The 27453-nt window shown below is 48.0% G+C and overlaps 1 protein-coding gene across 4 annotated transcripts in view; it reads right to left on the minus strand.

Moving 5' to 3' along the window:
- Window positions 1-15551: 15551 nt before the first annotated feature.
- SFMBT2 (Scm like with four mbt domains 2) overlaps window positions 15552-27453 on the minus strand; it is a 202600-nt gene continuing 190698 nt past the window's right edge. For all 4 annotated transcript variants that reach the window (XM_039216643.1, XM_039216642.1, XM_039216644.1 and 1 more), the window contains one exon: window positions 15552-20028. In XM_039216643.1, coding sequence (XP_039072574.1) covers window positions 19888-20028 — 141 coding nt within the window. In that variant the 3' untranslated portion in view covers window positions 15552-19887. The remainder of the gene's footprint in view (window positions 20029-27453) is intronic.

Genomic DNA, 27453 nt, shown 5'->3' on the forward strand with positions numbered 1-27453 from the left:
CTGTTTTCCAGAGTGGCTACACCAGTTTGCAAGAGGGATCCCTTTTCTCTACATCCTTGCCAACATCTGTTGTTCCCTGAGTTTCTCATTTTAGCCATTCTGACAGGTGTGAGGTGGTATCTCATGGTTTCGATGGTCATTTCCCTGATGATGAGTGATGTTGATAGCTTTAGTTTTCATGCCCAGTGGAGGTGTGACTGAACCATTTGTGTGTGTTCAACACGATGCCTAGGCGGGGCACACATGCAGACTGTGATAAAAGATACAAATGCACACACATTTAGAAGGAATTCATTAGATAGGATCTATATGCACTTTACTGAAATCCAGTGGTGTTTTGGGGGGCTTTTAGGGGAGGGTTGTTTTGTTTTGTTTTAAAATCCAGTGTTTTAAGAGGCCATGTATATCACAGAGGCCAAGTATAAGAACATGAGCACTAGACTCAAGTCCCTGATCTCTCGGTGCTAGTTGATGGCTGTAAAACTGGTTTCTTTAATTTCTGTCTGGCTTTGTTTGCTCATCTGTAAAATGAAAATAATAACAGAGAACACCTCATAAGGCTGTTGGAGGATTAAGTGAAATAATGTCTCTAACGCATGGAGCTGACAGCAAATCTGGACGTCCTGGCGGTTTATGTGGAGCCAGAGGCCTGGCTCTGGGGGTCTAGTTAGCTCAGTGGAAGAAGAGCTGATTTAGTTGTTCACCTCTGAAGGCTCCCCTTTCTAAAAAAAAAAAAAAAAAAAAGGCCATTGCCCCAATCCAGGAAGCATCCACCATTACACATAGACGGTGTGGGTCTGCTGGTTCCTGGAACTATAAATATGTGGGTAACGTTCAGGTAGAGCTTCCTTTGCTCCTTCAGCATTGACCAGAGTGTGGCTTCCCATTTATGCCTGGTCCACATTGTAGGTTAAGAAGTCAGGAGATGGCGTGAGCTCTAATTCCTCTTGGCTTATAGGTCACAACCCCCTCGGTGCGCCAGTGCTGTGTTTAAATACATTTACAGGGGTGTCCGGGTGGCTCAGCTGGTTAAGATCTCACTTCAGTTCAGGTCATGATCTCATGATTCATGAGTTCGAGCCCCACGTTGGGCTCTGTGCTGGCCGTGTGGAGCCTGCCTGGAATGCTCTCTTTCCCTCTCTGCCCTTGTGCCATTTTCACACTTGCTCACACACACACACACACACACACACACACACTCTCTCTCTCTCTCTCTCAAAATAAATAAATAAATAAATAAATAAATAAATAAATAACTTTATAATTTTTATTTATAATTTATAAATTTATTTTTAAAAAAGAAAAAATCAAAAAGGAAAAGAGCTGGAATTCAGGTAGAGCAGCTTTCCAAAGCTCCGAGGGGGAGTGCCTGGCTCAGGCGAACATGTGGCAAATTCTAGCTGCATCATTGGCATACCTTTTTGTTCCACATCTCTGGAACTGGAATGCAGGTGCTTCTGGGAAGAAATATAAATGGCCCAGAAATGTAAGGAAAACTAAAGTACTTTTAATATTCAAAGAATGCAGATTAGAGAACCAGAGGCTATACTTTCTTCTCTCCTGTATAACTGACAAAAATCAAAGGGAATCTCTAATCATTGCCAGTGAGAGTATATATAAGGAAAGACACTCCAGTACAGTGGATCAGAATATCAGCTGGGACCTATCTTCTGATGTAACAGTTCTACGTAGAATATACATCCTAAGGGAATACAAAAATAAAAGGACAAACTATTGTCTATGTTTCCATACTTGGGATAACTTTACCCTATCTGTAGACAGTAAGCCAAAACAAGAAGTCAAGAAGAAATAAAGATTAGGCTGTTAAAAATAATAAAAGTGTCTTTGGGGAAACGTGAGTATTAAGGTATTCACAAAATCGCTGTTTACAACACAGAAAATTAGAGACGAGCAAAGCATCTATCACAGGAGAGGGCTAAACTAACTTGAAGAGTAAATGTATATTAAAACATTGTTAGAAAGGAAAAGTAAGGCTTTTTTCGTTCTTGAGATACTAGGATTATACGAAGCTCATAGGATGACGCATAAGAAATACACACTTGTACATATGTAATCTATGTTGATGTTTGCGTAAAAAACTTGAAAAACACGAAACAAATTGCCACACTGTAATTTCCTCTTGAGACTACAAAATTATGATTATCACTTGTCGTCTGAAAAGAGGACAATTATATTTCTATTTTGAGAAGATACCCAAGGAGCTTGTTCATCCTTCACACACACACACACACACACACACACACACACACACACGCGTGCGCGTGCGCGCACACACACACACACACACATACACCATGGGTAATAATTTCACATATTACCAGTGCGATGCCAGGGCTGACCAGAGTAGGGACCCCAGCAGTGAGTCATCCGTGTGGGAATCACTGACGTCATTATTCCCTGTCAAGTGGTTACATTGTGTTTCCCCATCATCAGCGTCAGCCTGTCTCTCTGGCCATACAAGAAACCCTTGGGGAACTGGTTCTTGGTGTCGCCAAGTCCTTCCTGGGTTGACAAAATCCTCAATCGAAGAATCCTATATACCTTCAGGTTAGAAGTCCTCCCTCGTGGGGCGTCTGGGTGGCTTAGTCGGTTAAGCCACTTTCGCTTCGGTCATGATCCTGCGGTCCGTGGGTTTGGGCCCCGCATCGGGCTCTGTGCTGACTGCCAACTCAGAGCCTGGAGCCTGTTTCAGATTCTGTGTCTCCCTCTCTCTCTGACCCTCCCCTGCTCACGCTGTCTCTCTCTCCTAGAAATAAATAAAACATTAAAAAAAATCTTTAAAAAAAAAAAAGAAGTCCTCCCTCGCGTCTCACGGCTGGACCACGTGGTGTTCAGAACATGCCCGAGACCATGTATCTGGTGCCCTTGCAGCAGCCGGCATCGGAGGAAACACATTGGGGCTACTGCGCTGCCATAGACTAAAGCTGGCAGGGACGTGAACACAAGCTTGGGCGGCATTTCTTTAAAGCGGAGAAAAGGATGCAAGAGGAAAAATCAGTTCCAATTACTCCCTGCCTCAGGAATGCCAGGGTGCTGTCTGGCTGGAATCCTGGGAGAGAATCCTCCTTCCTCTCGTCTCCTCGGCCACCACCGACAACCATCTCAACCGAGCCCCAGCCCCCCGATCGCGGTGCAGCGTTACCTCAGCCACCCAGTATGCCGACGCTGAGTATTGCTACCTGGAATCTGTTGTCGTTTAGAATGTCACCTTCTGCCATCCAGGCTAACAGTCTCTCCTCATAGCAAGCTGTGCAAATCCCGCATTAGAGCAAGGAGCTCCCGTGCTCTGCTTTGAACACTACAAGCATCTGATGAGAAGCAACTGAGGGAAACTGGGTGGTCTTCTCCTGGGACAGGTCCTCACCGAAGATGCAAAAGCAGATGCTTTCCTGGGTCCTCTGTTGGCAAGATGGGCCCAGAGGGGATGCTTGTACTTCAAAAAGAGCCTTGGGCGTGGATGACTGGATCATCATGAGGAACGACCAGGGAGAAAACCCACCAACAGCCACAAGCACCGTCATTAATTAATGTGAATGATGAGCGGGTGTGACCACTCCAAGTCCCTATGTCAAGTCGCTTTTCTCCAAGATGCCATGGCCACAGAGTTCTCCAATGTCTTTGCCTTTTGGGAGTTCACACGTTTACTTCTTAAGAACTATGTGATTATTAATCATATTAACCCTTTCTCATGATACTACACATACTTTTCTAAAGCTTTCCTTATTGCGTCTTTCAGAGTCACGCTTGTTGTTTTATTCTCTGTTTGGTGTTATGAAAACACAACCTGTCATGACAATATTCTTCAGTCTTTAATTCTTCTTGGATTTATTTTGGCTTCATGTCCAGAGGTATAAATGGTGTTATAACTATGAAAATGGATACAGTATCATGGTAGGTATTTCCAGGTGGCTCAGTCAGTTAAGCGTCTGACTCTTGGTTTCGGCTCAGGTCATGATCTCACGGTCATGACATTGAGACCCAGGTAGGACTCCTCGTTGGGCATGGAGCCTGCTTAGGAGTCTCTCTTCCTCTCTCTCTGCCCCTCCCGTTTCTCATTCTTTCTCTCTCAAAATAAATAGTGAAAAAGGTTTAAAAGTGTAAGCATTTATACATTTTGTAATTTTCAAACATCTGTACATATTATCTCTTAATCCTCACAACAGTTCGATTTAGTTCAGTATCTTTAGTTGTAGAAGGAAAAAAAATGAGACTCATAATAGAAAAAAAAGCTGAACTTCCCCTTCCAGCCACGAGGGAGGAACAGGACACTGACTCAGGCTCCCGCTGTAAGCAACTGGAAGATAACACATGGGAAAGCATTCTTTTCAGAAGTAAGAATAACAGAAAACACGCGATCCCTCTGATCACACACACTTCTATGCAGAGAAGGTTCCAGAAACCTGCAGAGAATCCCCTGGAGTCTTCGACTGATTCCAGTCTCTGCCCTTGTGTGGATCTGCTCAAGTTTCTAGCATCAAGAGTGGAGAGGTGTCTTTGTAAACAGGCAGCATTCAGCAGAGACCACAGAACAGACCACACTGTGGAAGTGAGGCCAAGGTAGTTCAACTCAGCCTGCCGGCACTCACAAACCAGCCTCACAAGGACAGAGAAGAGCATCCGGGCAGGAGGAAGGCATCTGGGAGCCATAAGATGACTGCTCTACCTTCCAGAAGTCCATGTCACCTCCAATCTTTAATCTAGGTGCACCCACAGCCATCCCCCCTATAACTTCCCCATGTCCTTGCTCCTCTCTGCACCTTGGAAAGGCCCTTCATTCCCTGACGTGGAGGCTAAGGCCAGTCCCATCCAAATGCCTAGAAACCTCTCCAGCCACCCTAGGCTACGTCATTCTTCCTGTCAGGGTAACTCCCACCCCTTCCTGATTGACGTGCACAAATTTTATGGTGTCAAGTCCCTTGGTCTTCCTTAGAGTTTTGTGCTTCACTATGTATCCATAAGAGATACCTGGTTTACTTTTCATGATGTTGCCTGTTTTTGAGTTTTTATAGAAGCAGAGTCATAAAGCATCTATTTTGTTGAGTGTGGCTTCTTTGACTAGATATTGTTCTTTTAAATACTCATTCGTGCTTTCGGATACAGTTGTAGATGACCCGTTTTGATTGTTCCTAGGTCGGCTGACTTACCCATCTTACTAATGATGGGCGTTTGGGGTGTTAGGGGTTATTAGGAACAATGGGTGCTCATAACAATGCATTTCTGAGGGTATATTTCTAATAATATTTCCATTTACTAATATTTCCACTTACTCATAACAATATCCAAATGATCTAGATGCTATGATCTCAAGTTTGCAGATAATGAACCAAGGGCAGACAGATGTTAAGTTCCTCACCCCAAGTACAGAGTCAGGACTCACATCTGGACAGCCTGACTTCAGAGACCATGCTCTTAACCACTGCTCTCTAGCACACTTCCCGCCGCGCCCCCCGCCCCTGCCCCATCTTCTTCTCCCACTAGACCGAGTCTCAGAACAGTGACTGTATTGTAGGACTCTTGTTACTTACAGCCCTGCCACAGTGCCTGATGCACAGCAACGTACTTCACATATGCGAATTGACAGACTGAATGCAGATCTATATACTTTATAAGAAAATGTAGTAAAAGGGGCGTCTGGGTGGCTCGGTCGTTTAGGCGGCTGACTTCGGCTCAGGTCATGACCTCACAGTTCGTGGGTTCGAGCCCCGCGTCGGGCTCTGTGCTAATAGCTGGCTCAGAGCCTGGAGGCTGCTTCAGATTCTATATCTCCCTCTCTCTGACCCTTCCTTGCTCATGCTGTCTCTGTCTCTCTCAGAAATAAATTTAAAAAAGAAAAGAAAAAAAGAAAATGTAGTAAAAAACTTTTCTTGTCCTTTGGTCTTAAAGAAAATGCATTTTTCCTCCTTTGGAATAGAAACCATTCAGAACTACATTATTTGCTATTTGAAGACTTAAAACCACAACAATGTCATGTTTTTACAACTTATTACCAGATGCTCTGGGCCAGGCTGCCCTATCATTAGAAAAAGGGTAACATTTTAAAAGACAAAGAAAACATTCAGGAGATAAGAGACTAAACAGCTTATGCAATCACCCTGTCCAAGGAATCCTAGAGCCTTAGAGATTAGATCTGAATTCTCCAAGGATCTGACCCAAAGCAAGGATCTCTAAAACTCATTATGTACTCCGAGTTTCTCTAACTGATTATCAGTCCTTTGCACACGAGACCCAAGGATTATTCTGTCCTACTTCTCGCATTGCACCTACCACATAATGACGGTCCGTTAATAAGTGAATCGCATCTACAGCTTAGGGCCGTGTTCCTGTGTTAGCCGCTTTGGAGAAGCTGGCCCATAATATAACTTGATTTTGAAAAGCACCTTGGATTTTGTTCCAAGTGACTTCACAGTCACTTTGTGGAGGTTTCGAATCCCAAATCTGTCCCCTAAAAGTGAATGATGAAATAGTTGAGCCTTAGCCTTCTCATCTATACAATGGAATCTAATAATGCCTGAGCCTTCATTGAACTGTAAGGCGTTAAGTCAGGTAATTTCGGTAGCTCCCAGCACAGAGCCTAGCGTGCCACATGGGTGAATCATCACGGCATGCTCATGCCCCCTGTACAGATGAAAAAAATGGAAAAGTAGTGGGATTAAATCACCTGAGTCACATCATACAACTAGAGCAGAGCAAGTCTGCAGGCTAGACCTCTTGATAACCAGCCCCTTCTTTCTCCTGGAATGAAATGGAGAATGCAAGCTAGCACCCGAGCCAGGACCCCTGCCCCTAGAGCAAAGCCATGCACAAACATGGGCATTCCTACACAGGAAGGTGATGCCATGAGGACTTTCTTTGGACTTTGAACAGTCATGAGTAAGCCTTCAATGGAGTAGAATGAATTCTGATGTGTTTTAACTACTGTCAAAATAGGTAAAAATTTGAGCGCCTTGAAAAAAGTGATAAAATAAATCCCCCAGGTAAAATGTCTTCTATTTATTACTGACTGCAGTTCCCAGGTGGCGGCTTCTGTGTTAGTGACCTTGCAGGCTCGTGCAGGGCAGAGCTCCTGACCTGGTGGCTTGGCATCCGGCTGTAGACACCTGCTTCAAGCTATCATCACCCTTAAAATGTTTGAATTGCTTGCCAGCACTAAACAATTTGGAAATTTCACGGAAATATCTGGATTTCGGGATTTATGACAGGTCAGAAGGGACAGCACGTAAAGGCGTTTCTTCAAACCATTTGCGGAAAAACTGAGATTTTTTACTAAGACTTAAACTATGCAGAAGAGACATTTAGAAATGTCAACTAGCTGAGCATTTTGGGAATTGTAACTTCGATGAACCCCGTGTTACTGTGATTTTTCATAAGGGCTAAAAATCACATTTCTAAATAGCCTGAATAGTGCCAAACATAGTTTCATCCTCAGAACATGCTCTCATACCACCTGCTGCTTGGAAGACCTTTTTTAAGGTAATAATGAAGAGGTTTTTTGTCAAGATGACCTTTATGGAGACTGACATCATTACCTTACTGAAGGACTTATAAAAAGAACATGAGTAAATAAATAATTGCACCATCTTCTGGACAGAAAGATTCAACAGGATCAAAGAGGTCAATGCTTTTCAGCTGTTCCCATGAATTTAATATAATTCCAATCAATATCCCAACGGAGTGTTCTCTGGAATTCAACAAGTTGAGTCTCAAATTCACGATGAAGAATAAGACCAAGAAGAACTGAGACAGCTTTAAGTCTGAAAAAGAGATTTCCCTTTCTGAGTATCAAGAATTATGATAAAGATATAATACTTAGTGTGGTAATGGCATCAGGTTGGATGAAACACAATATGGGGCCAGACTCACACATGTATGTAAAAGCTAAATGTGACACAGACTGGAATGGCACATCTGTGGAAAAAGGAGAAAATTCCCAGCAGTTAGAACAGGGTAATTGTATGGTCTCACTCCTTCCCTGACCATCCCGTGTCCACACTCCTCGGACCAGCAATCATCACAAACACTGCCAAGTCCTGGTGAGGGTGTGGTGCAGGCGTGACACTCACATGGCAGGAGCATGACTTGTATCACCTCTTTGGATAACATGGGAAATACCAACACCCCCCCCCCCCCAAATATTCCGGAGCGGCTGGAAAAAGTAAAATGTACTAACTTTTAGAAGAACATAAAGGAGACCACCTGAATGTCCTCCGTGAAGCAAAGGGTTCTTCAACAAGAGAATAAAAGCAAAAATCCTAAAGGGAAAGGATGATATATGAAGTACATTAAAATAAACACCTCTCTGAATGACAAAGGACAAAGTAAAGTGACAAGGGAAAAACAAAGCAGACAAATTTATGGCACAGACAACTGATAGGGGATTAATGTCAAGGAGTTATGTTATGAAACCCTTATAAATCAGCAAGAGAAAGCAAGTGGGGGAGGGAGAGGGAACGAGAATGTGTGGTTATGAGCGGGCGATTCACAAGGGAAGACAGCAATGGCCACCAAGCATCCGCAAAGATGCCCGACTTCACTAGTCGTTACGGAAACGCAAACTGAAACTAGCTGGAGATACTATATGCTCATCAGATGTGCAATGTCAAGGAGGGGCAGGGGCGGCTCTCACAACCCCGGCAGGACCCCAGGCTGGGACCCCCCTCCTGGGACGCCACTGGTGACATCCAGCGAAGAGGAGAGGCACAAGCCCATCTTTAGAGACACCCCAGAGACACTGCTACGCGTGTCCATAATAAAAACTGTACGAAAGTGTTCGATGCAGCAGAAGCACTGAGGTCCAAGGGTAGGAAGACGGAAGAGGAAAGTGTTTTACGTTCAGTGGAATTTACACAGCAGGAAGAGAAATGAATCAGAGATATATTAACACACATCAATCTCACAATCATGAGATGGAGCAAAAACACTCTGATGCACGCGGCACGAAAACACGCACTCAAATAGCAAGATCCCATAGAACAGAGGCAGAGGTTATTAGGGTTACATACAAATGTCTTCATAATATAGAAATACCGTCTACAATTGCAGAATGCCAAGGTGAGAACTGTGGTCAGCTCTGGGGTACGAGGGAGGGAAACAGAACCAGGGAGGAGATAAAAGGGGGTTTGACTCCACCTATAAGATTTTATAAAATACATAAATCTGGAGCAAATATGGCAAAACAGTAATATTTCTCGAAGCTGAGTGAGTGGTACACAAACGTGTGTTAGGATGAATCACCTAAACATTTACTGAAACTTTAAAAAATATTAGAGACATAAAAATATTAACTCCACCCCAGAGAACATGATTACAAAATAAACTGAGGAACAGTTTTTAAATGACATAAATTTGATTCCAATATTGTGTTATAAATATATACATGGAAGTGTGGTAAAGTGGTATCTGGGTGTAGCAAGAGAACAGAATTAATGACTGTCCTTTATTTTCAATTTTTTAAATTTATTTATTCCAACAGAGAGAGAGAGAGAGAGAATGAGCAGGGGAAAGGGGCAGAGAGAGAGGGAGAGAGAAGGAATCCCAAGCAGGCTCTGTGCTGTCAGCACAGAGCCCAGAGCTGGGCTCCATCTCATCAACTGTGAGATCACGACCTGAGCCAAGATCAAGAGTCGGACGCTCAACCGACTGAGCCACTCATGCACCTTAACTTTCCAAATTTTCTATAATGCACACATATTATTACTTTAATAACCAGAAAGAACATTTTTAATTTAAGCCTCCACCCAATGTCTAAAGCAATTCAAAAAGGATTCATGTTACGATGAGGATTCTCAATGGCACAAGGCTTGTACATTTCCCAGGCTCCAGATGATAGCAGATTCACATGAGAATATTTCATCATTATTATTTGTATGGTGCATATTCGAGTATCGTAATAGCTGCCTCCTGCCTCCAGCTAGTTCCCTGGAAAGTAGATCCTGAAGATAAGTTTATAAACTGAAACTTGGATGATGGAGTCCCAGGCTGGGGGGAGGAAGGCATGGAAGGGTAAACACAGCGCGCAGCCCTGCGTAGCAGCGCACTGTACTGCCGGCCATGATTTCATGACAAGGCACGAGTGGTTGTTCAGATGTGTGGGGTGTCTCTGGACAGATGTCCAGACCACCCTATGGGGACCCATCAGGGGGAGGATGGCAGAGGAATTTACCTGCCGGCCACCTCCTGTTTCTCACTGATAAATATTTGCCCACGGGACATGTACTCCTTGGGACTTTCAGGATCAAGTTCCGGGTTCCAGTTCTGCCACTGGGGAGAAGCCACAGTCCACACAGCCCAGAGCTTCATCTGGGTGCAGAGACGGAAGGAATGGAAGTTCGGATGGGTCTGGTGTAATGGGCTCTGGGAGCCCAGTGCATTTGGCTGCCTGCATGGCCGTGCGGGCCAGGCCTCACAGGGCAGAGAAGCAGGCAAGACCGCAGGTGGGTTTGGTAGGAAGTACCTGCCACAGAGGCTGAGGCTGTGCATCAAGAGGGTGGGGGACCCAGAGTCAGTGGGTACCAAGTACATCCAGGAAAGTGTATTCACCAACCCAACTCCACAGACCTGTTTTGCCCCTCATATGATCTTTCCCTTGACAACCAACTCTCACATGCTCAGAGCGAGATGCCCCCTTGTCTTTCCAAGAAGAGAAGTGCAAGTTCAACGTCCCTGTAGACTCTATTCTAAAAAAAGCAGGAGCACCCAACTAGCTCTGTTTTATGTAGTGGATCCATCATCTGGCCAGCCTTCTGATTTCTTCCTCAACATTGCAAAGAGAACGTTCTGGCATTTCCATCGTGTTTACTACAGGCCAGCCTCTGGGAACCATCCCAGGTAAGCATTAGACCAGCTCCAAGTTGTCCTTATGGGAATATTGAATCCCAAGCCCCAGGTAAATGCCCAACATCCAGTGTCCTAGCCAGTGCTTGCTCTAACATCCCTATCCACTCGTACCCAAGCACTCCCAGCTTCTGCCGGTATAGCAGCCACTTCCTGTAACTCCTGTGCTGCGTGCACGGATCCTTCTGGGATCAGGGTTTGTAATTCCCAGCGTGGGCTGTCCTGAGCCCCATCTGGTTACTGTGGAAGCAATGATGTGCAGGGAAATCGTGATACACGTCTTGAGAATACAGCCTTGGATTGTGAGTAACCTGTTCCGCGGGGGGTTCCACAAGACAAGCAGACATTTCTAATAAATTTTAACTATAAATGAGCCATGTCTTGCAATATGAGTCGTATGTGACGCCAAACGTCACATGATCGCAACTGAGCCAACGGTTCTTGAAATTCGCTTTGATATATGAGTGCTTTGGATTATGAGCATGTTTGGGGCCCAAATTATGCTTGCAAACCAAGGTTTTATTGTCATTTTGCATCCTGTCCTTGGGCAAGGGGTCAGGGCAATGTAGGGTTCAGGATTCTTGGCTTATGTACTCCGTGACCCTATCCCAGCTTTCAGAAGCTCTCTCTCAGACTATCAGAAAAAGTCACCATCTGACTTTGCGGGAAGAAGCCAGTCAAGGCCGTACGCTTCATATCCTGGGCAGCTATGCTATCCTTATAATCAGATCATAGGCCTGATTTTTTGGTAGGTCTTCCCCATGGCTGTGTAAGATGAGAGTTATCTCTGAAAGCTGCCTTAGATGCATGTAATATGAAAAATTGCCTTCCTAAGCCTGCCCACCACTTTCCTTTCCCAGGCCACTATGGCCAAGTTCACCAGCCCCCTGTAGTCTTTACTGATAGCATCGCCCCTGCCCCACAGCCTTGCCTTCTACCTGCTGTTCGTCTTTGGCAACCATGGATAGGAGCTTGAGAGACGCTGAGGCCCCTGCTGGGATCTGTCATCCCTGCTCATTAAGAGCAAGAGGATTCCTATTGGTTTCAGATGGGTGGCAATCCTCTTCTAAATCCCACCTGGAGGGTCTATTTTCTAGAAGACTCTGGCACCAACTGTCTAATTTAGGATTCCAGAGATAACATGGTCTGAGGCAAAGCTTCTATGCCCGTACTTTATTGTGGGATTAAACAACACGGTAACAGAAAGAAGGGAAACTAGACATTAAAGCAGGGGAAGAAGGAGAGCAAATACAAGGTGGTATGTTGAGTTGGACTCTGCTTAACAAGGCAATGGTGGGAGGGGTGCCCCAGGTTGGGGGGGAGGTTAAGTCTGGTAAGTGTCCGACTTCAGCTCAGGGCATTGTCTCACCATTTGTGAGTTCAAGCCCCACATCATGCTCTGTGTGGACAGCTCAGAGCCTGGATCCTGCTTCAGATTCTGTGTCTCCCTCTCCCTCTTCACCTCCCCTGCTCACAGTCTCTTAGTCTCTCTCAAAAATAAGCACAAAAAATTTTAAAAAAAGAAAAGAAATCAAATGAGATATCCATGGACAGATCATCTGGAACTCTAACTTTCTTGTTACTCTCTCCCACTTCCTGTGCTGATCTGAGCTGGCCATCTAGGACCCTCACCCCAGCCTGTGAGCTGTCACTGCCCTTCTGGTCAGCTGCTGTCCCAGGAAGCCCTATCCTCCACCTCAGTGTGTGTGTGCTTCATAAGAATCCAGATTGGCAGCTGGGTGGCTCAGTCAGCTAAGCACCAACTTCGGCTCAGGTCATGATCTCACGGTTTGTGAGTTCAAGCCCCGCTTTGGGCTCTGTGCTGACAGCTCAGAGTCTGGAGCCTGCTTCGAATTTTGTGTCTCCCTCTCTCTCTGCCCCTCCCTTGCTTGCTCTCTATCTCTTTCTCAAAAATAAAGATTTTTAAAAAATTAAAAAAAAAAGAATCCAGAGATGAAGAAGGAGGGCCCAGCCCTCCAGGGTTTGATCGGGTCTGGCATGGGTACCTGAGGGTCCCCTTGTGGTGGGTGTGATGGACATGATGGTTGGGGTCACCAAGACATTCCAGTGAGTGGTCAAGGGCCCAGGGGTTGATGTGCCTAGTGAATATAGGAATCATGTTCACCCACTATGTGCTAGACTCTTCGCTTAGAGTCACACAGTACCTTTAATCCTATCGACCGGGGATGGATGTATTATACTTTCGACAGACAAGGAAACTGAGGTTTTGTGTTATGGATCTGGCAAGCAGCAGAACAAAGCTTCCAGCCCAGGACTGTCTGAAAAGTACAACACTCCTTCTCCAAGCCAATGCTCCTTGTCTCCTCCCCAGCTCCTCTCTCTCCCTCTCCATGGTGCACCTCATCGCAGCACGTCTGTCATTCCAAAAACGTCAAGATGGCGGTAGCTATTTTAAAACACGTTCTGAGGCTGGGTGGGGAAACGGGGTGGTCGTGGTAATCAAGCATTGGTCTGACTTCAGAATAACACAAGAAGGGGCGCCTGGGTGGCTCACTAGGTCAAGCATCCGACTTCAGCTCAGGTCATGATCTCGCAGTTTCTGAGTTCAAGCCTCGGGTTGGGGTCTGTGCTGACAGCTCGGAGCCTGGAGCTGCTTCGGATTATGTCTTCCTCCTGCCCCATGCTCACACTATATCTCTCTCAAAAGTAAATAAACATTAAAAAAAAAAACCCCAAAAGAGTAACATAAGAAGACTTTTCTTTCATGTGAGTCCCCTGGACAGGACACTCCCACACAGCAAATGAGCTAGTCCAGTTTGGGGCTGACATCACAAACATCCTGATAAAATTATTCCCTAGTCAATCCCTGTGGCCCATCTACTATTCTGATGTAGTATTTTCACCTCGCTAATTAAACAAACGTCCTGTCTTCCCACTGGAGCCACCCAAGGTCAGGTCCATGTAAACAGCATTTTTTTTATGCAGTCTTTGAACCTTCAGTGAGCATGATGCTGTCCCACAGCCTTGAAATAAAATAACGGCGGCGCCAAAGGCCGGAAGGACCGGGAAGGAGTCCTAGCAGCCCTGCCAGAGAACATAAGAATTAAAGATAAAATCGGCTTTTGTTGGCAAGATGGAAAGAAATGTAAGGTTTTTTTTGTCTTTTTTGTTTTGTTTTGTTTTGTTTGCCTTAATTCATTCAATTGAGAAGTCCGGAAAAAGTATTGAGCTTCTACTTTATCCTGTTATATATTGTCTTTGTATTCTTTTGCCATCAAAGATCTTCAGGCACAAATAGAAGTGCAATAATCATATTTACTCAGCCACATAACCTTTGACTTCTTTGTTTCTGGTATATTTTGAGAAAGTGAACAAAAGTTTCCCACTTCTGTCTAATGTCTTGCGCTGTTTTTGGTAGCAGAGATTGGCTGATAGAAAACGCTCCCAAGATTCAAAACAAAACACACATTTCTTTTTTTAATGTTTATTTATTTTTGACAGAGAGACAGAGCACAAGCAGGGGAGGGGCAGAGAGAGAGGGAGACACAGAATCCGAAGCAGGCTCCAGGCTCTGAGCTGTCAGCACAGAGCCTGACACGGGGCTTGAACCCACGAACCGTGAGATCATGACCTGAGCTGAAGTCGGATGCTCAACTGACTAAGCCACCCCGGCGCCCCAAAACACACATTTCGTGTGCCAGAACCTGACTGGCAGTAGGGGCAAAATAATATATTTAAAGAGAAGCTGGCTGATTAAGATGGACTGGGGTTGGACGAAAGGGAAGTTGGCTCAGTATTCCATCACCACCTTCCCCTAAATGTTCTTGTCCTTTTTGCCTGAGCTTTGCCCCTCAGTAATGCCACCAGCGTGGGCAGTGGCAGAGGGAGAGGGACGCGTTCCAGCTGTGACACAGACTGTGCCACAGGGCAGGGGGCAAGGGGACCTCTTTCGTTCCAATGGGGATGCCAGACACCCTTTGGTGATGTTCACGCGACGACCATAAATGTAAACACGGTCAAGTACTGCTCTCCCAGACATGAAGCAGGCTTCCTCCCAACGCACCAGGCAATCACGCAGGAATCACAGGGACTGAAGACAGAAAGGCTGCATGTGTGTGTAGGATGAACTGGAATGTTTTGATAAAAGGAATAAACACAAGCGCCTTGAATAGAAGGTTCCAAAGCTAGCAGGTAAGTCTGAAAGCTATCACGTGGGACTGTCAGACCCACAGTTATTAAAACCCTATAAATGTACACTTTTGTGCAAAGTGGGGGGAAAAAAGAACATAATGCAAACCCTAAAAATAGTATTTAGTAACCTTAAATAAAAAGACACGAACACAACTGTAGAATTTATTTGTACTTTATTAACAATGTGGCTTACAATTTTTTCAAGTAAAAAGGGCTTTTTTTATTTAGAATAAAAATTAAAATATAACTCTGATATAGATTTTCATTTATTTACATGAAAACATATATACAGAATTCAATCTTACAGCAAACCAAACAACATGCCCTTTGTCCTGCGAATGTCCAAAAGAAAACCATGAATTTTTCCTTTTACACACTGGAACGGTACACGAGATATGAATCGAATTCCATACAAACTTCTCAAACTGGAATGTAAAATAGCAAAAGGGCTTTGGACTTTCACAACTAGGAATAGTTTTTGCTTCCAGATAGCATGCTAGCTCCCATTCTGAACAACAAATGAGATGATTTTGCTTTCTGTCATTTCAAAAAAAAAAAAAAGGTCTCCAATTTCCCACTGCGAGTGGCTTTTTCGGCAAACGTTGGGGCCAGAACTCTCCTTGTGTTCAGGGTGGCCCTCAGGTCCAGCCGCAGCGCTGCCCTGGCTTTCTGGCTTGCTTATAAGAGACCTACCTGCTTGTCGGTGCAGAATCCTGGCCATTGAGAACAAGCCTGTAAGATGGAAAGACTACCTGCCCAGGAAATTGTTTTGGTTCTTTTTATCACCTGAACTGCAGATGCCTTTACACCAAAACCCAAAGCAGAGCCACGTGTCAACAATGACAATGTCTTGGGTAAATTAAGCGGGTGGGAAATAGCATGATTCGATTCTATCACATCAGTGTTTTGGGATACTTGTAAGCCCATTCTGGTGATAAAAGCCAGGCGAACCTGCTTAAATAGTCAGCTGAGTTAAAGGGAATAAAGCAGTTTCCAGAAGACTCTTGAACGGAAAAGAATGGTAGACGATTAAGAGAATCACGACAGTATCAGGCTGCAAACAGAACTTTCCCTTGCAATTAGTTATTGCACCAAAAGACACGGGCAGTTATGTACACGTCTTCAACGACTTCTTCCTTAAAAATTACAGACACCTTAATCTACTATGTTTCCCTTCAAATCATTGCACACTCGATCACGGCGTCCTAAAGACAGAACAGAGTACGTGGACTCCAGGGTCGCCACCTTCACCAAGAAATGACAACAGTTCTCAACCCACAACAAAGGTTATAACCCTACTCTTTTTATAGTTCTATGTACAGAAATCAACAGAAATGGGCGTTCTACCAAAGAAGTATGAAAATCCCCAGTGCTTGCAAAACGAAAGGAGATCGCCTCCTCAGAAAGGTGTTTGGCGTAAGATAAAAGGCAAATCTCAGGACTTGCCTGGTAACAACACTCAAAATTCTGAGAGGCAAGCTAGGGCGCTCAGACCGAGCTTCAAAGACTGAGCCAAATCAAGTCTCTGGAGATCATGGGAAGGGTCAGAGAGGCCGGGGGCAAAGGCTTGGGTCATTTGAATTTACCGAGGAACCAATCAAAGCAAACAAAGGAAACGCTCTTTCAAACATGGATCAAATAAGGTAAAGCAACCGAGAAGCCGTGCAGCTCCAACGCTGCGTGTGAGTCAAACTTTGATCAGATGAACCTACTTTTAAAGGTGACGGGTGAGTTCTCTGTATGATGCAACTTTGCGGCGAAGGAAACTGGTTTCTGTTTTTTTGTTTTTTGGGTTTTTTTGGTGGTTTCTTATTTTATCTTTTCCTAATTTTTTCAAAAGCAAAGAGGTTTGCCCGCTATGCCAGCCATACCCTACTCCTGTTAGGTTTACACGGTCGTGGGAGGGGACGGCTTCCTAACACAGTGCAGACGCAGTCAGGAAGGCAGGGGCTGAACCAAGTCCATTCGTTTTTGGATGGGATCGTGTGGTGACTTTCACCATTAAAGACACGGTGGCCATTTCTGCTTCTCCAGTCATCCACGCTGTACAGACTGAAAAGTGTCCGCGTGGCCTGGAGGCGACACAAGCTTCTCGGCACCTCCGGGATGTAATGCAGGACCTCGGTACACAGCGGGCAGGGCTTTGGTCCCAACGTATTATCAAAGAGACAGAGTGGACACTGTAGCATCTGGGGCTGGAGAAGGGAGGGAGGGGTGTCACCTGTTGGTGTTTCGACCAAGAACCGTTGGGCGTGGGCCCCGGTGATATGTGGGGAAGAGGTGCAAAGTCAGCACCACCTGCCGCTGGAGACACAGTAACGACATGGTGTAAAATGTTCTCTGGAAACTGGCCCCAGTTGTAAGACAGAAGCTGGTGTGGGTAAATCCTACAGAGACGAGAAATGGGCGCCTTACCTTCTGGAACCAAATGGCGACTGATGTGGGACACGCCCACCACTGGAAATCCCCAAAGCAGCAAGCTCAAGAGCACGTGGGCAGCACTCAGAGCAGAAGCATCTTCTTGCCCCTAAAATGTTCCTTGGCTCTCGACAGGGCCAGGGGGTGGCCCAGACACGACCTCTGTGACAGTCCTCCAAGGGCTGTGTCTTCTACCTGTGGCCCCAGCCACATCTTCCTTACTGTTTCATGCAGAACCGCGGTGGGTGACAGATCGCCGCACTAAGAGGGACTGAGGACGAGGAGCGTGTTGGGCATCTGACCTGTCGGGAAGCTGGAGGCTCCCCCAGCAATGGTGGCCATGTCCTGCCCGGGCTGTCTGCGGGAGGACCTTCTGGCTCCTGAAGGTGAGGCATGGGGGAGGGGAGTGGGGGTCCAGAGACACCCACAGGATGTGCCTGCTCCCGTGGCGCCTTTCCTTGAAAGGGCATGAGAAGTTGACATTCGTCCCGAAAGTACAAAGACACACTGCAGCCACCACATCCCTTCGTTTCAAATATAATGGGAATAGCTCAGCTCGGAAGGCCAGGGCGAAGGATCCTAAGTGAGTCAGCGTGGCAACGGTGACCCCGCGGTGGACACCCTTTCCAACGGACACCACGAGGCTGAGCGTTTAAGGCTGGAAGTATGTGGCTGAGAAGGCAGGGGTGGGGAACTGAGAGGAGGCTGAGTCTCGAGCCCAGGGGAGAGAGGCCGGGCGGCAGGCACCTCGGACGCCTCCATCCTGACACCACCACCAGGCACCAGGTTAGGACACGGGCCCTTCCATCAGGGGCCCCGGGCAGACCCACATGCCAAACGCTTAAAATGTGGTGGTGGAAATCAGCTGTGGGGACAGAGCAAAAAGTCACCTGCAAAGTAAGTCTCCCATCTGCCTCGGTGAATAGGACAGAATGCTAAGAACAGTCAGCAGCGGTAACCAAACTGCAAAATCAGAAAATCGTGCCTTAACAACGTAGCTGCAACACGACGGCTAACGAGCCCGCGACATGTTTGTCCAGTTGCCGAGACTCGAATCGAGGAGCAAACATGGAGGAAGGAGGGTAAAAAAGAGAAACCAAAGGGCATGTGGCCTCTGCTTCTGGTGTCCGCCTCCGGATAAGTCTGAAGGCTTAGTTTTCCTTGAGCACGTTCTGAAAGGCATTTGGACACCTGCCACAGCGGGGATGGGGGGTGCGGTGGGGGGAGCAGTCCATTTGGGCTTGAGTGAACATACTGGGTCCCTCAGGGGCACACGCACATGAGGTGCCGGTTACCAAAAACCTGCCAGTCCTCAGAGCCAGAGATCTCTCTTCAAGTGACTTAGGCGATTTGACGAAAATCGTCCCAGAAACCAGCAGCCTCCGGCCAGGAAGCAGTCAACATAGTGGACATGCGCTTCTTCCTCACCTACTGTGTGCGTCTTGTGTCAGCGGATCGGGACTCTCAGCTGGAGTGGGATGGGGACGAGGTCACCCAAGAGCACAGATGATGGGTGGCCGTGCTGGCGGAAGAGCTGGGCAGGGCCAGGTCGCTGCTGTGTTTCCCGTCAGGAACGCCCACTTTCTCACGCGTCCCAGGGCCGGACACATCGGAGTGGCACTCGAAGCCAGTCTTGTCAAGAGACTCACTGCAGGACCCTTTGAAGGGGATGTCGCTGGTTTATTCAAAGATTCCTGAAGCTTCTTCCTGCTCCTGCAGTTAAGCTTTGCCTTCAGTCCACAGCTCAGCATTTCCCAGCAGACTAAAAGAGTCATTCCCTGATCCGGTCATGATTAAATGAGAACATCAGCCACACGTAAAGTTCTACAAAAGATTGCAAACGGGACTCTCTACAGGCTCTGGATGTCCGTCGCTCAGGAAGAAGTGCCTCATCGCAACGACACCCCACCTGCCTTCACACCCTCTCCTTCCTGGAAGGTGCCTCTGATGGGCGATGCCGCTCTAAGCCATCCTTCTGTAGCCACATCCTGAAACGTGGCCTGCAAGCGTGTCTGGGAAATGAGTTGCCACCAAGAGCACACCACGGTGGCACTCATGCAGTGATAGCCACGTGTGCCGTGCGATGCAAGAAGCATCTATAACGACCATAGGAAACCTCCCAGCCGGGCGCCCTCCTTGGGCACATCCAAGAAAGACACCAACTGCCTCTTTGTCTTCAAAGCAGAGTGAGCTGTGGTTTGGGAAATGCCTTTGCGGGGAGCTGCCTGGCTTTAGGAGGGAGGAAGGGGAGACACAGACGTACAAAGGAGCTCTTCTGTGTCTGGCAGCGCCCAGCCCTGTCCAGGAGCCACAGCTGCAGTAGCGAGTGGGCCCAGAAACATGGTAACATCAACAGGCTGGTGGGTGAAGGAGGTCAGCCACACTTTCTGCTTTTCAGTGCTACTTTGTGCATGTCCCATCCCACAGCATCCCCGAGACATCAGGTCACCTCCCGAGAGGGCAGCCTCAGTTGGCGTACTGGGCATAAAAAGCCACCTTCACCCTCTCGATCTGATGGCAGAGCTTGATGGCGGGCCCCAGCTTCAGCTCCATGCACTCCTGCACCGTGGGGAGGGTCAGCAACAGGAGTGCTTGGCCATCAATGTCCTGCGAGGAGACAAAGCCACATTAGAGCCGTGACACCAGGCACCAAGGGAAGGCATCTGTCATGGCGGACTTGGCCCTGGGAGCCAAGGGCGTGAGGGGTGGCTGCGGGGGGTGGGGGGGAGGGATGAAGAGGTGAACAGTCAAACTGCTGTAGGACTTCTTCCTTCTCAAGCGGATGGGCCCTGCTGGTAGGGCCCCCCCCCCCCCCGGCCGCCCCAGTCCCTCCGATGTCCTGCTGTGACTTGTGAGCACAAGAGAAGAGCTCTCTCCTAAAAGAAGCAGCGCTCTCTCTTCCTCACCCTGGTCTGAACTTCCGCCATCGGAATGGGCAAGAAGATGCTGGAGAGATATGCCGTCACCCGGAACAGCTTTCCACTGAGGAGCACATGGATGTTTGGACACACACAGAGGCAAACATCTCCATCTGCACACCCGCATCACCCAGAATGAGGCGTACAAGGTGTGCTTCCCCGTTTTGCATGAGTTAGCCACCGGGGTCTACATGAGGAAGATGTTCATTTGAGAGTGTGAAGCTGCTTTCACAGCAGGAGCAGGGGCAGGGGCTCACCGCAAAACTTTGCGATCACCCTAATGGGCACCTCTGCCCCTTCGCCAGCATGCTTCCCATAACAACCGATTTTATTTATGGAGATGTTGTTTGATTGAGTTACTGAGTTGAAGTGCAACCCTTCCTCCTATCCACCACGACAGGCTTTGTGTTCCAGAGGAAGTTAAGAGACTTCTCATATTCCAGGGGAAGAAAGACAAGGTAACAATAAAGACCAGTGGTAGAATGAGCGCATAAAATGAACTCAGTGCCAAAATTTCTGCCATCTGCAGAAGAGAGAACCCCATAAAATGAACCAAAGGCACCATAAGCCACAGGGACTTAAGAGTCACAAACTGCACACGAGCTTGTGAGGTCTGACATCACATATCATGAGCTACACAGAAGCTTCTTTCCTAAAATAATGGTTTATTTAACTGTCTTAAAAATATCAAAAACAAAAAAAAAAACCAAAATACCAAAAAGTGTTGACCTTGGGGAGACCAATGGTAAGAGTCCAAGAATAATTAATGTATGATCAGTTTCAAAAGCCACCTTCATGTGAGAATAATCCCTAATGAGTGTGGAGGCAGCAAAAATTAAGCATTCATCTGCAAGTGTAGCTAATTACATCTAAATTATGTGAGCGCTGGCTATGACGTACATGATTGCAAGCTTTGTCTCAACCAAGACTCGAACCAGATCTTATCAAACGCCAAAGTAAACCTATCTGTCTTGAATATACACTGAAAGTAGGAGATAAACAAAAATGTCAATGAATGTTTGATGCTGTATTGACATCATTTTCCCGTTTCTACAGTTACTTCACTTTCTCTTTGGATTCACTCTGACTGTAGTAAGGGCAAATTTAAAGTACTGAAAAAACAGTGTCTTGCTCAAGATCATGAACTAAACAATAGTAACCGCTGACCTGGGGCCTGTAGAGCCGACTCCATTGTCAGAGGCAAAGCCACATATATTCTGTCAAAACTTGACAGAGAGGATGTAGGCCTCGGGATACAAAGTCTCGTGAGTATCATGGGCCTCATAAAAATACACTGTAAGTAGGAAATAGGATGAGGCTATAAAACCATGTGCAGGTGGCTTAATCATTATGTTTAGTGAATAATGGAACAGAAACTTATTTCAGGAGATGGGAAGATTTTTTTAGGTGGAATTTAGTGCCAAAAAAGCTAGCTGCTCTATCTAAGATCACATTGTTAGAGACCAAATTGGAATTAGGACCATGGTTTTCTGATATTAAACTTTGGAGGGAACACTGTGCTGTAAACATCTTAGTCATAATGGCCATCGCTGGACATATGGATTCTATTACAATTGAAAGTCAGCCCTAAAAACTTACATCTAAGGGACCAAAGAGACTCATTATGGGAAGGATGGACCCACAGAAGGCACGTAGTTCAGGAGAGCATGTATTCAGGGAAAGTTCAGAGACATGGAAGGTAAAGCTGAGATGGGACCAGACAGCCATTAAGAAATTGGGACTTAGGCTAAGGTGTGTGACCAGAAGTTGCTAAAGTGCCTGAGGCAGAGAGGTTGCACTGTAGGATTCGAACACCTGCACGCTAATTCTGGCCACAACTTAAAGGCATGAATTAGCAGGCAGGGGAGGGAAGTTCCGAGGGGCTGAAGGTGAGGCCCCACCTCCTACACCACCACATTGGGAGACAGGATTTCAACACACGCATGGGGAGAGGGGGCGGCAGCAACGTTCAGGCCACAGCACAGGTGCTGTGCACAGTGACGGGGCTCCTATCCCGAGAGACATGCAATCTGCTGGGTGAGCCGTGACGCACCCCTGCCCAGTGTTTCTGGACGTGCCTCCACCAGCCTGTCCCCTGCTCCCCAGAGACTCTGCATTCTTTTGTGGAGACCTCACGTGGGGAGAGATTAGGAAGATGAGAGTCAAGTGTTTTAAGCCACAAACATCCTCCAAATAAAAACTCACAGCTAGTGGTGAGGGTGAGCTCAGGTCTCCAGTCCCCAGGTAGAAACTTCAGGATGGCCCCTCACCTTGTCTGTTCTAACCCTAGCGGGCCTTCTGCCGACGGAGGGCAGACCCTGGGAGTGAATGCAGTGGTTACAGAGCTTAGAGGCCACAGTCCCGAATCTTCCCAATACCACCTGAGTGTTTATCCTGGGGGCGCTACCGTGCCTTTCCAACGTGGAGAGTCTGGTCCCCCTCAATAAACTGCTCCTTGGACACCACCCCCCTTGCCTATTGGGATAAACATGCTTGGTCCTGAGATCCTAGAATTCATTGTGCCGTCGCTGCCAGAGCGCTTGCTGCTCGTCAAAGTCTAAGGTCACTGAGATGGTGAGCAAGGGCTCTGAGGGACTCAGGGTGTCTGGTACAGCCATCAGCGCATGATACACGCGCAAACATTTCCTGGAGGAACAGATGTTATAGGACAGGCCTCACGTCAAGTCAGGCCTCGAGATCAGCGCTATCGCTGCTGAATGATCTTACAACACTGGCCAGAGAAGGAGGTCTCTTTCTCGGGACATCTTGGGGGAAAATGGGCTGTTGAGACTGGTGGCATCACTTACCAGCGATCAGGCACGCCCACCCCTGCTCTCTCGGGCCCCCGTGCTGCGGGGCCGAGGCTGGAACCGTGTTGCTCCCTCCTGCAAAGGCCCTCACGAACCTCGAGGACACGCTGTGTCCACCTCCCGTCTCCTGCCAGAGACGGCGGACAGCCTGGTGCTGCGCAACCCTTTCCCCGACCTCCCCGCTCTGACTGCACCACCCCCTTCTCTGTCCGCTGCCGACAACCGTCCGTGAGCCCGTGGGCCCCGGGCGACCAGGAGCATTTAGGATCGGGCGCCGAACTGCCCGCTTTCCCTCCCGGGTGGCAGCCTCCAGGGTCTGCAGCGAGGGGAAGTTGCAGAGCTGTTCAGACAGACAAACCAAACGAGAACGAGGGTCAGGATCATACTGAGGGCCTCTGGACCGTTATCAGATCCCAGCCCCCTCCACCCTCACCCCAACACACATTCACCTGTCCTGCAAACGGGCAAAGCCAATGCGGGAGTGCTTTCCAGGCCCTCCTCCCTTCTGCCCTGTGAGTGCCCAGGGGGCTCCGCCGGTTAAGTATTCAGCTCAGGTCATGATCACACAGTCTGTGAGATCAAGCCCTGCATCAGGCTCTGTGCCGACAGTAAGGAGCCTGCTTGGAATTCTGTCTCTCTCCTCTCTCTCTTCCTCTGCCCCTCCCTGTTCGCACTCTCGCTCTCTCTCTAATTAAATGAATAAACTTAAAGAAAAAAAGAGGTCTCGGTTTTGAGGCCACGGTTGAGGGGTGGAGAGTCCACGCTCTGAGGGGTGAGCTTGGAGCGCAGGCAAGCTGGACCGGATGGGCGCATCTGCCCCCCGCAAGCAGGTGCACGTGGGCTCGGGGTCTCTTGTGCCCCGCACACAGCCCACTGCACCGGCACTGGCAGAGTGAGCAACACCCGGCTGAATGTGTCTGCACACACGTGAGTGTGCAGGAAGACAAAGGTCACGGACGGGCTGGGGCACGCGGCTCGGACGGCAGAGACCTTCACCCTGTGTCCCTGGAAGAAGCTGTCAACAAGTGGGCTGGGGTCCCGGGCCGGGCGAGCATTCTGTGCAGTTCGTCTGCGCTGAACCACCTCGGGGCCTCTGGCCGTCACCCCTGTTCTCAGCGCATTCTCCTTCACCCCGATGCTGTGGCACAGAACTCCTTCCTGCCTGTTCTCATTCAGAGGTGGGTGCGTGAGCAAGAGTTTAAGGGGTGCCCCTGCTTTCTAAACACCGAAGCGCCCTGCTGCAAGGTGCTGGGCTTAGCAACCCGACCACCGGACCGTCACGGGGGCGGAAGAGGCCGTAGAGGCGGCTCAGTGGCCTCAACACCGTGGGTGACCGACGCGTGGGCCGCCCGACGCTCTCCCGCGGCCGCCATGCACTCCGGGGCCCCACGGCTGGGGAGACGGGCGGGCGAAAGCCACCCCGGGCCCGATGCTCACAGACACAGCACGGCGAGGAGGGAGGGCCCGGCGCGGAGGCTGCCCAGCATCGCGAGTGCAGCTTTCTGTGTCTTCATTTGAAAACAGTTACTCTTCCTCGCTGATTATGTAGTTACAGACCCGCTCACCCCCCGGATGTATTTTTTACAGATCGGCCCTCCCATACTTCTGAACTGCTGGCAAATCACTAATCGTGTTAAACACGGAGAAGGACCATAAACAGACTACCAATTTTGAAAAAGTGAACTGCGGTAAAATAATGTGAAGGCAAATGCTCATCCCACACAAAATTAAATTTGTTCGGGTGCAGAGGTCAGAGCAGGGCTCAGCGGTTCCTCAGCAGGGATATCTGTGTCTATGGAACCGGAGAGCAGACAGAGTCCGTAACCCAAGAACTACCCCCCCGAGTTTCTTTTATTGAAGTAAATCACTCACTGGGGTAGTCTGCTCAGTATACGTGCATCTCTGGCTCATAAGAAGTATATGAGAAGGCAAAATTATATTTAAGGGTTTTGTGGGTTTTTTTTTTTCTTAGTTATAGATGCGTGGAGTTTTACTGTAACATACACGTTGGCAGCACGAAATTACAGAACAGAGATGTTTTAAGCTGTGGCCATAACACTTCAGAGTTCAAGGCGTGCCTTCCGGTAATGGGAGGTTTACACTTCCCGCCGGCGCACCTGAGGATCCTGACGGCTTCAGAATGGCGCCATCGCCAGTCCACACACTGCGATTTTGCTTCCACGCTGGTGAGCAGAGCAGCCCGCTGGCTCCTTCGGGCCATCTCAAAGCTCATGCCACGGCTGGACTGACCCACAGAGGCCTCACCAAATCATGACCGTGGCACTTGGGCTCCAAGATGACAGAACAAATTCATAGAAATTAGTAATTATGGGCCTGATCAAACAGAAAAGGCCTCAAGTCCCACACACTTCAGATAGCAGAGAGGGCAACAGCCTTTTATGGTGACCAGGGTGGGGGTGGGGGTTGGGCCTAGTGTGAAATCTGAAATGAAACAGGAACAAGGCTTTTTATCAGTTAAAGCCTATCTATTTTTCTGTCTATAAGTCGTAAAAATGTAGGTATGTAGGACCAAGCTTTTAATCAATGTATTAAGAAAAGGAATTGGAGACAGGGCCCTGCCCACTGCCTGGTTCTAGAAGTGGTAATGAAGCAGGCAAGCTTCACTCCTTAGACAGGCTAGCCTGGGGAGACAGAAACTTCCCGAGATACTGTAATAAGCTGGATTTAGAAGCACAGTTAAGGACAAGTCAGCATGTGTAGTATTTTAGCCTTTTTCCCAAGTCAGCTTTCTTGCTTAGTATTAGAAAACCATGGGGGTGTGTGGGGGCTCAGTTGGTTAAGCGTCGAACTCTTGGTTTTGGCTCAGGTCATGATCTGACAGTTCGTGAGATCGAGCCCTGCATCAGGCTCCGCACTGACAGTGTGGAGCCTGCTTGGGATTCTCTCTCCCTCTCTCTCCGCCCCTCCTCTGCTCGTTCCCTCTCTCGCTCTCTTTCAAAATAAATAAACTTAAAAAAAAAAGAAATACTTACAAAAAGAAGAAACCTGTAAAAACAATCACACTCGAGCCCGTAACTGAGGGAGAAAAGCTCTGTGCCCAGTTCTGCCCCCAGCCCTGGTAAAAGGTACTGCTCAGTCAAAACGCGGCATTTGGGTCTACAAACGAAATCAAACGAAAACACAATTGTAGACGCTCTCGAACACTACCTTCCACACCTGCCTTTTGAATATCAGAAGGCCCGTAAACAGACGCTCTGTCAATGTACACGGAACAAACACATGAAAAAACAGATCCAGACGCCAGGCTCTGGGTCAGCGGCCTTTGTCACAGCACCGCTACCAGTAAGTACCGGCCCGGGAAGCCCTGCATGAGGCAAAGCTCTCACCACGAGTTCAACCCTCTGCTTTACCCCTGTCTTCAGGATAGAGATGCTCCAAATCACGCAAGCCTCACGGTTGTTAAGAGAATCCTTTTGCTCGTGTGTTATAAATGAAGGGACATGCTCATTGCCAAGTTCTCTACCTCTGATGCAGCTTTTCTCCTTCTGTCTGTTTTTACGGTCCCTCCTAGAGGAAGTGCTGATAACCTCAGAGAGCAAGGTGACCCTGCCCCGTGGCCACCGTTCCCTCCTTCACGTGCACCGGCTGCGTGTCTACAAGGAGCCTCTGGCGGTCCACCCATCGGGACGTTTCAGTGTTTTACGTGCTCCCCTCTCCTGGGAGAGAATCTGGGGGATCACTGGGTGCAGGCGGAACCGGAGGCCTCTCTTTCCCCTTCCTGACTTAATGTCCGAGTTACTGTCTTTCTAGAGTATCGGTCTGTAGGATCTACAAAAGGCCTGGATAGACACACCTTTCATTGATTAGATGGTACACGTTTTGTTTTTTTCTTTATTTTTTTTAAATGTTTTATTTATTTCTAGGAGAGAGAGAGAGAGAGAGAGAGAGCATGAGCAGGGCAGGGTCAGAGAGAGAGGGAGTCACAGACTGAAACAGGCTCCAGGCTCAGAGCTGGCAGTCAGCACAGAGCCCGACGCGGGGCTCGAACCCACGAACCGCGAGATCATGACCTAAGCGAAAGTCGGACGTTTAACCGACTAAGCCACCCAGGCGCCACTGTTTTTTTCTTTAAACGCAAGGTCTCAAAAGACAATGTTTACACTGTGAGACACCATGAGACATGGGGCGAACACGGCGGCACGAGTCGCAGGCTTTGCCTGGAACTTCCATGTGAGGCCTGCAAGGGGCCTGCGAGGGGCATGCGTCCAGAGGGGCGGCTTGTTTCCATGGCAACTGAAGGGGCGATGGAAGCCGACCTTTCCTGTGGCTCGTCGCACGTCTTA

Source organism: Hyaena hyaena, unplaced genomic scaffold, assembly GCF_003009895.1.
Source record: "Hyaena hyaena isolate Hyena2069 unplaced genomic scaffold, ASM300989v1 scaffold_647, whole genome shotgun sequence".
NCBI lineage: Eukaryota > Metazoa > Chordata > Mammalia > Carnivora > Hyaenidae > Hyaena > Hyaena hyaena.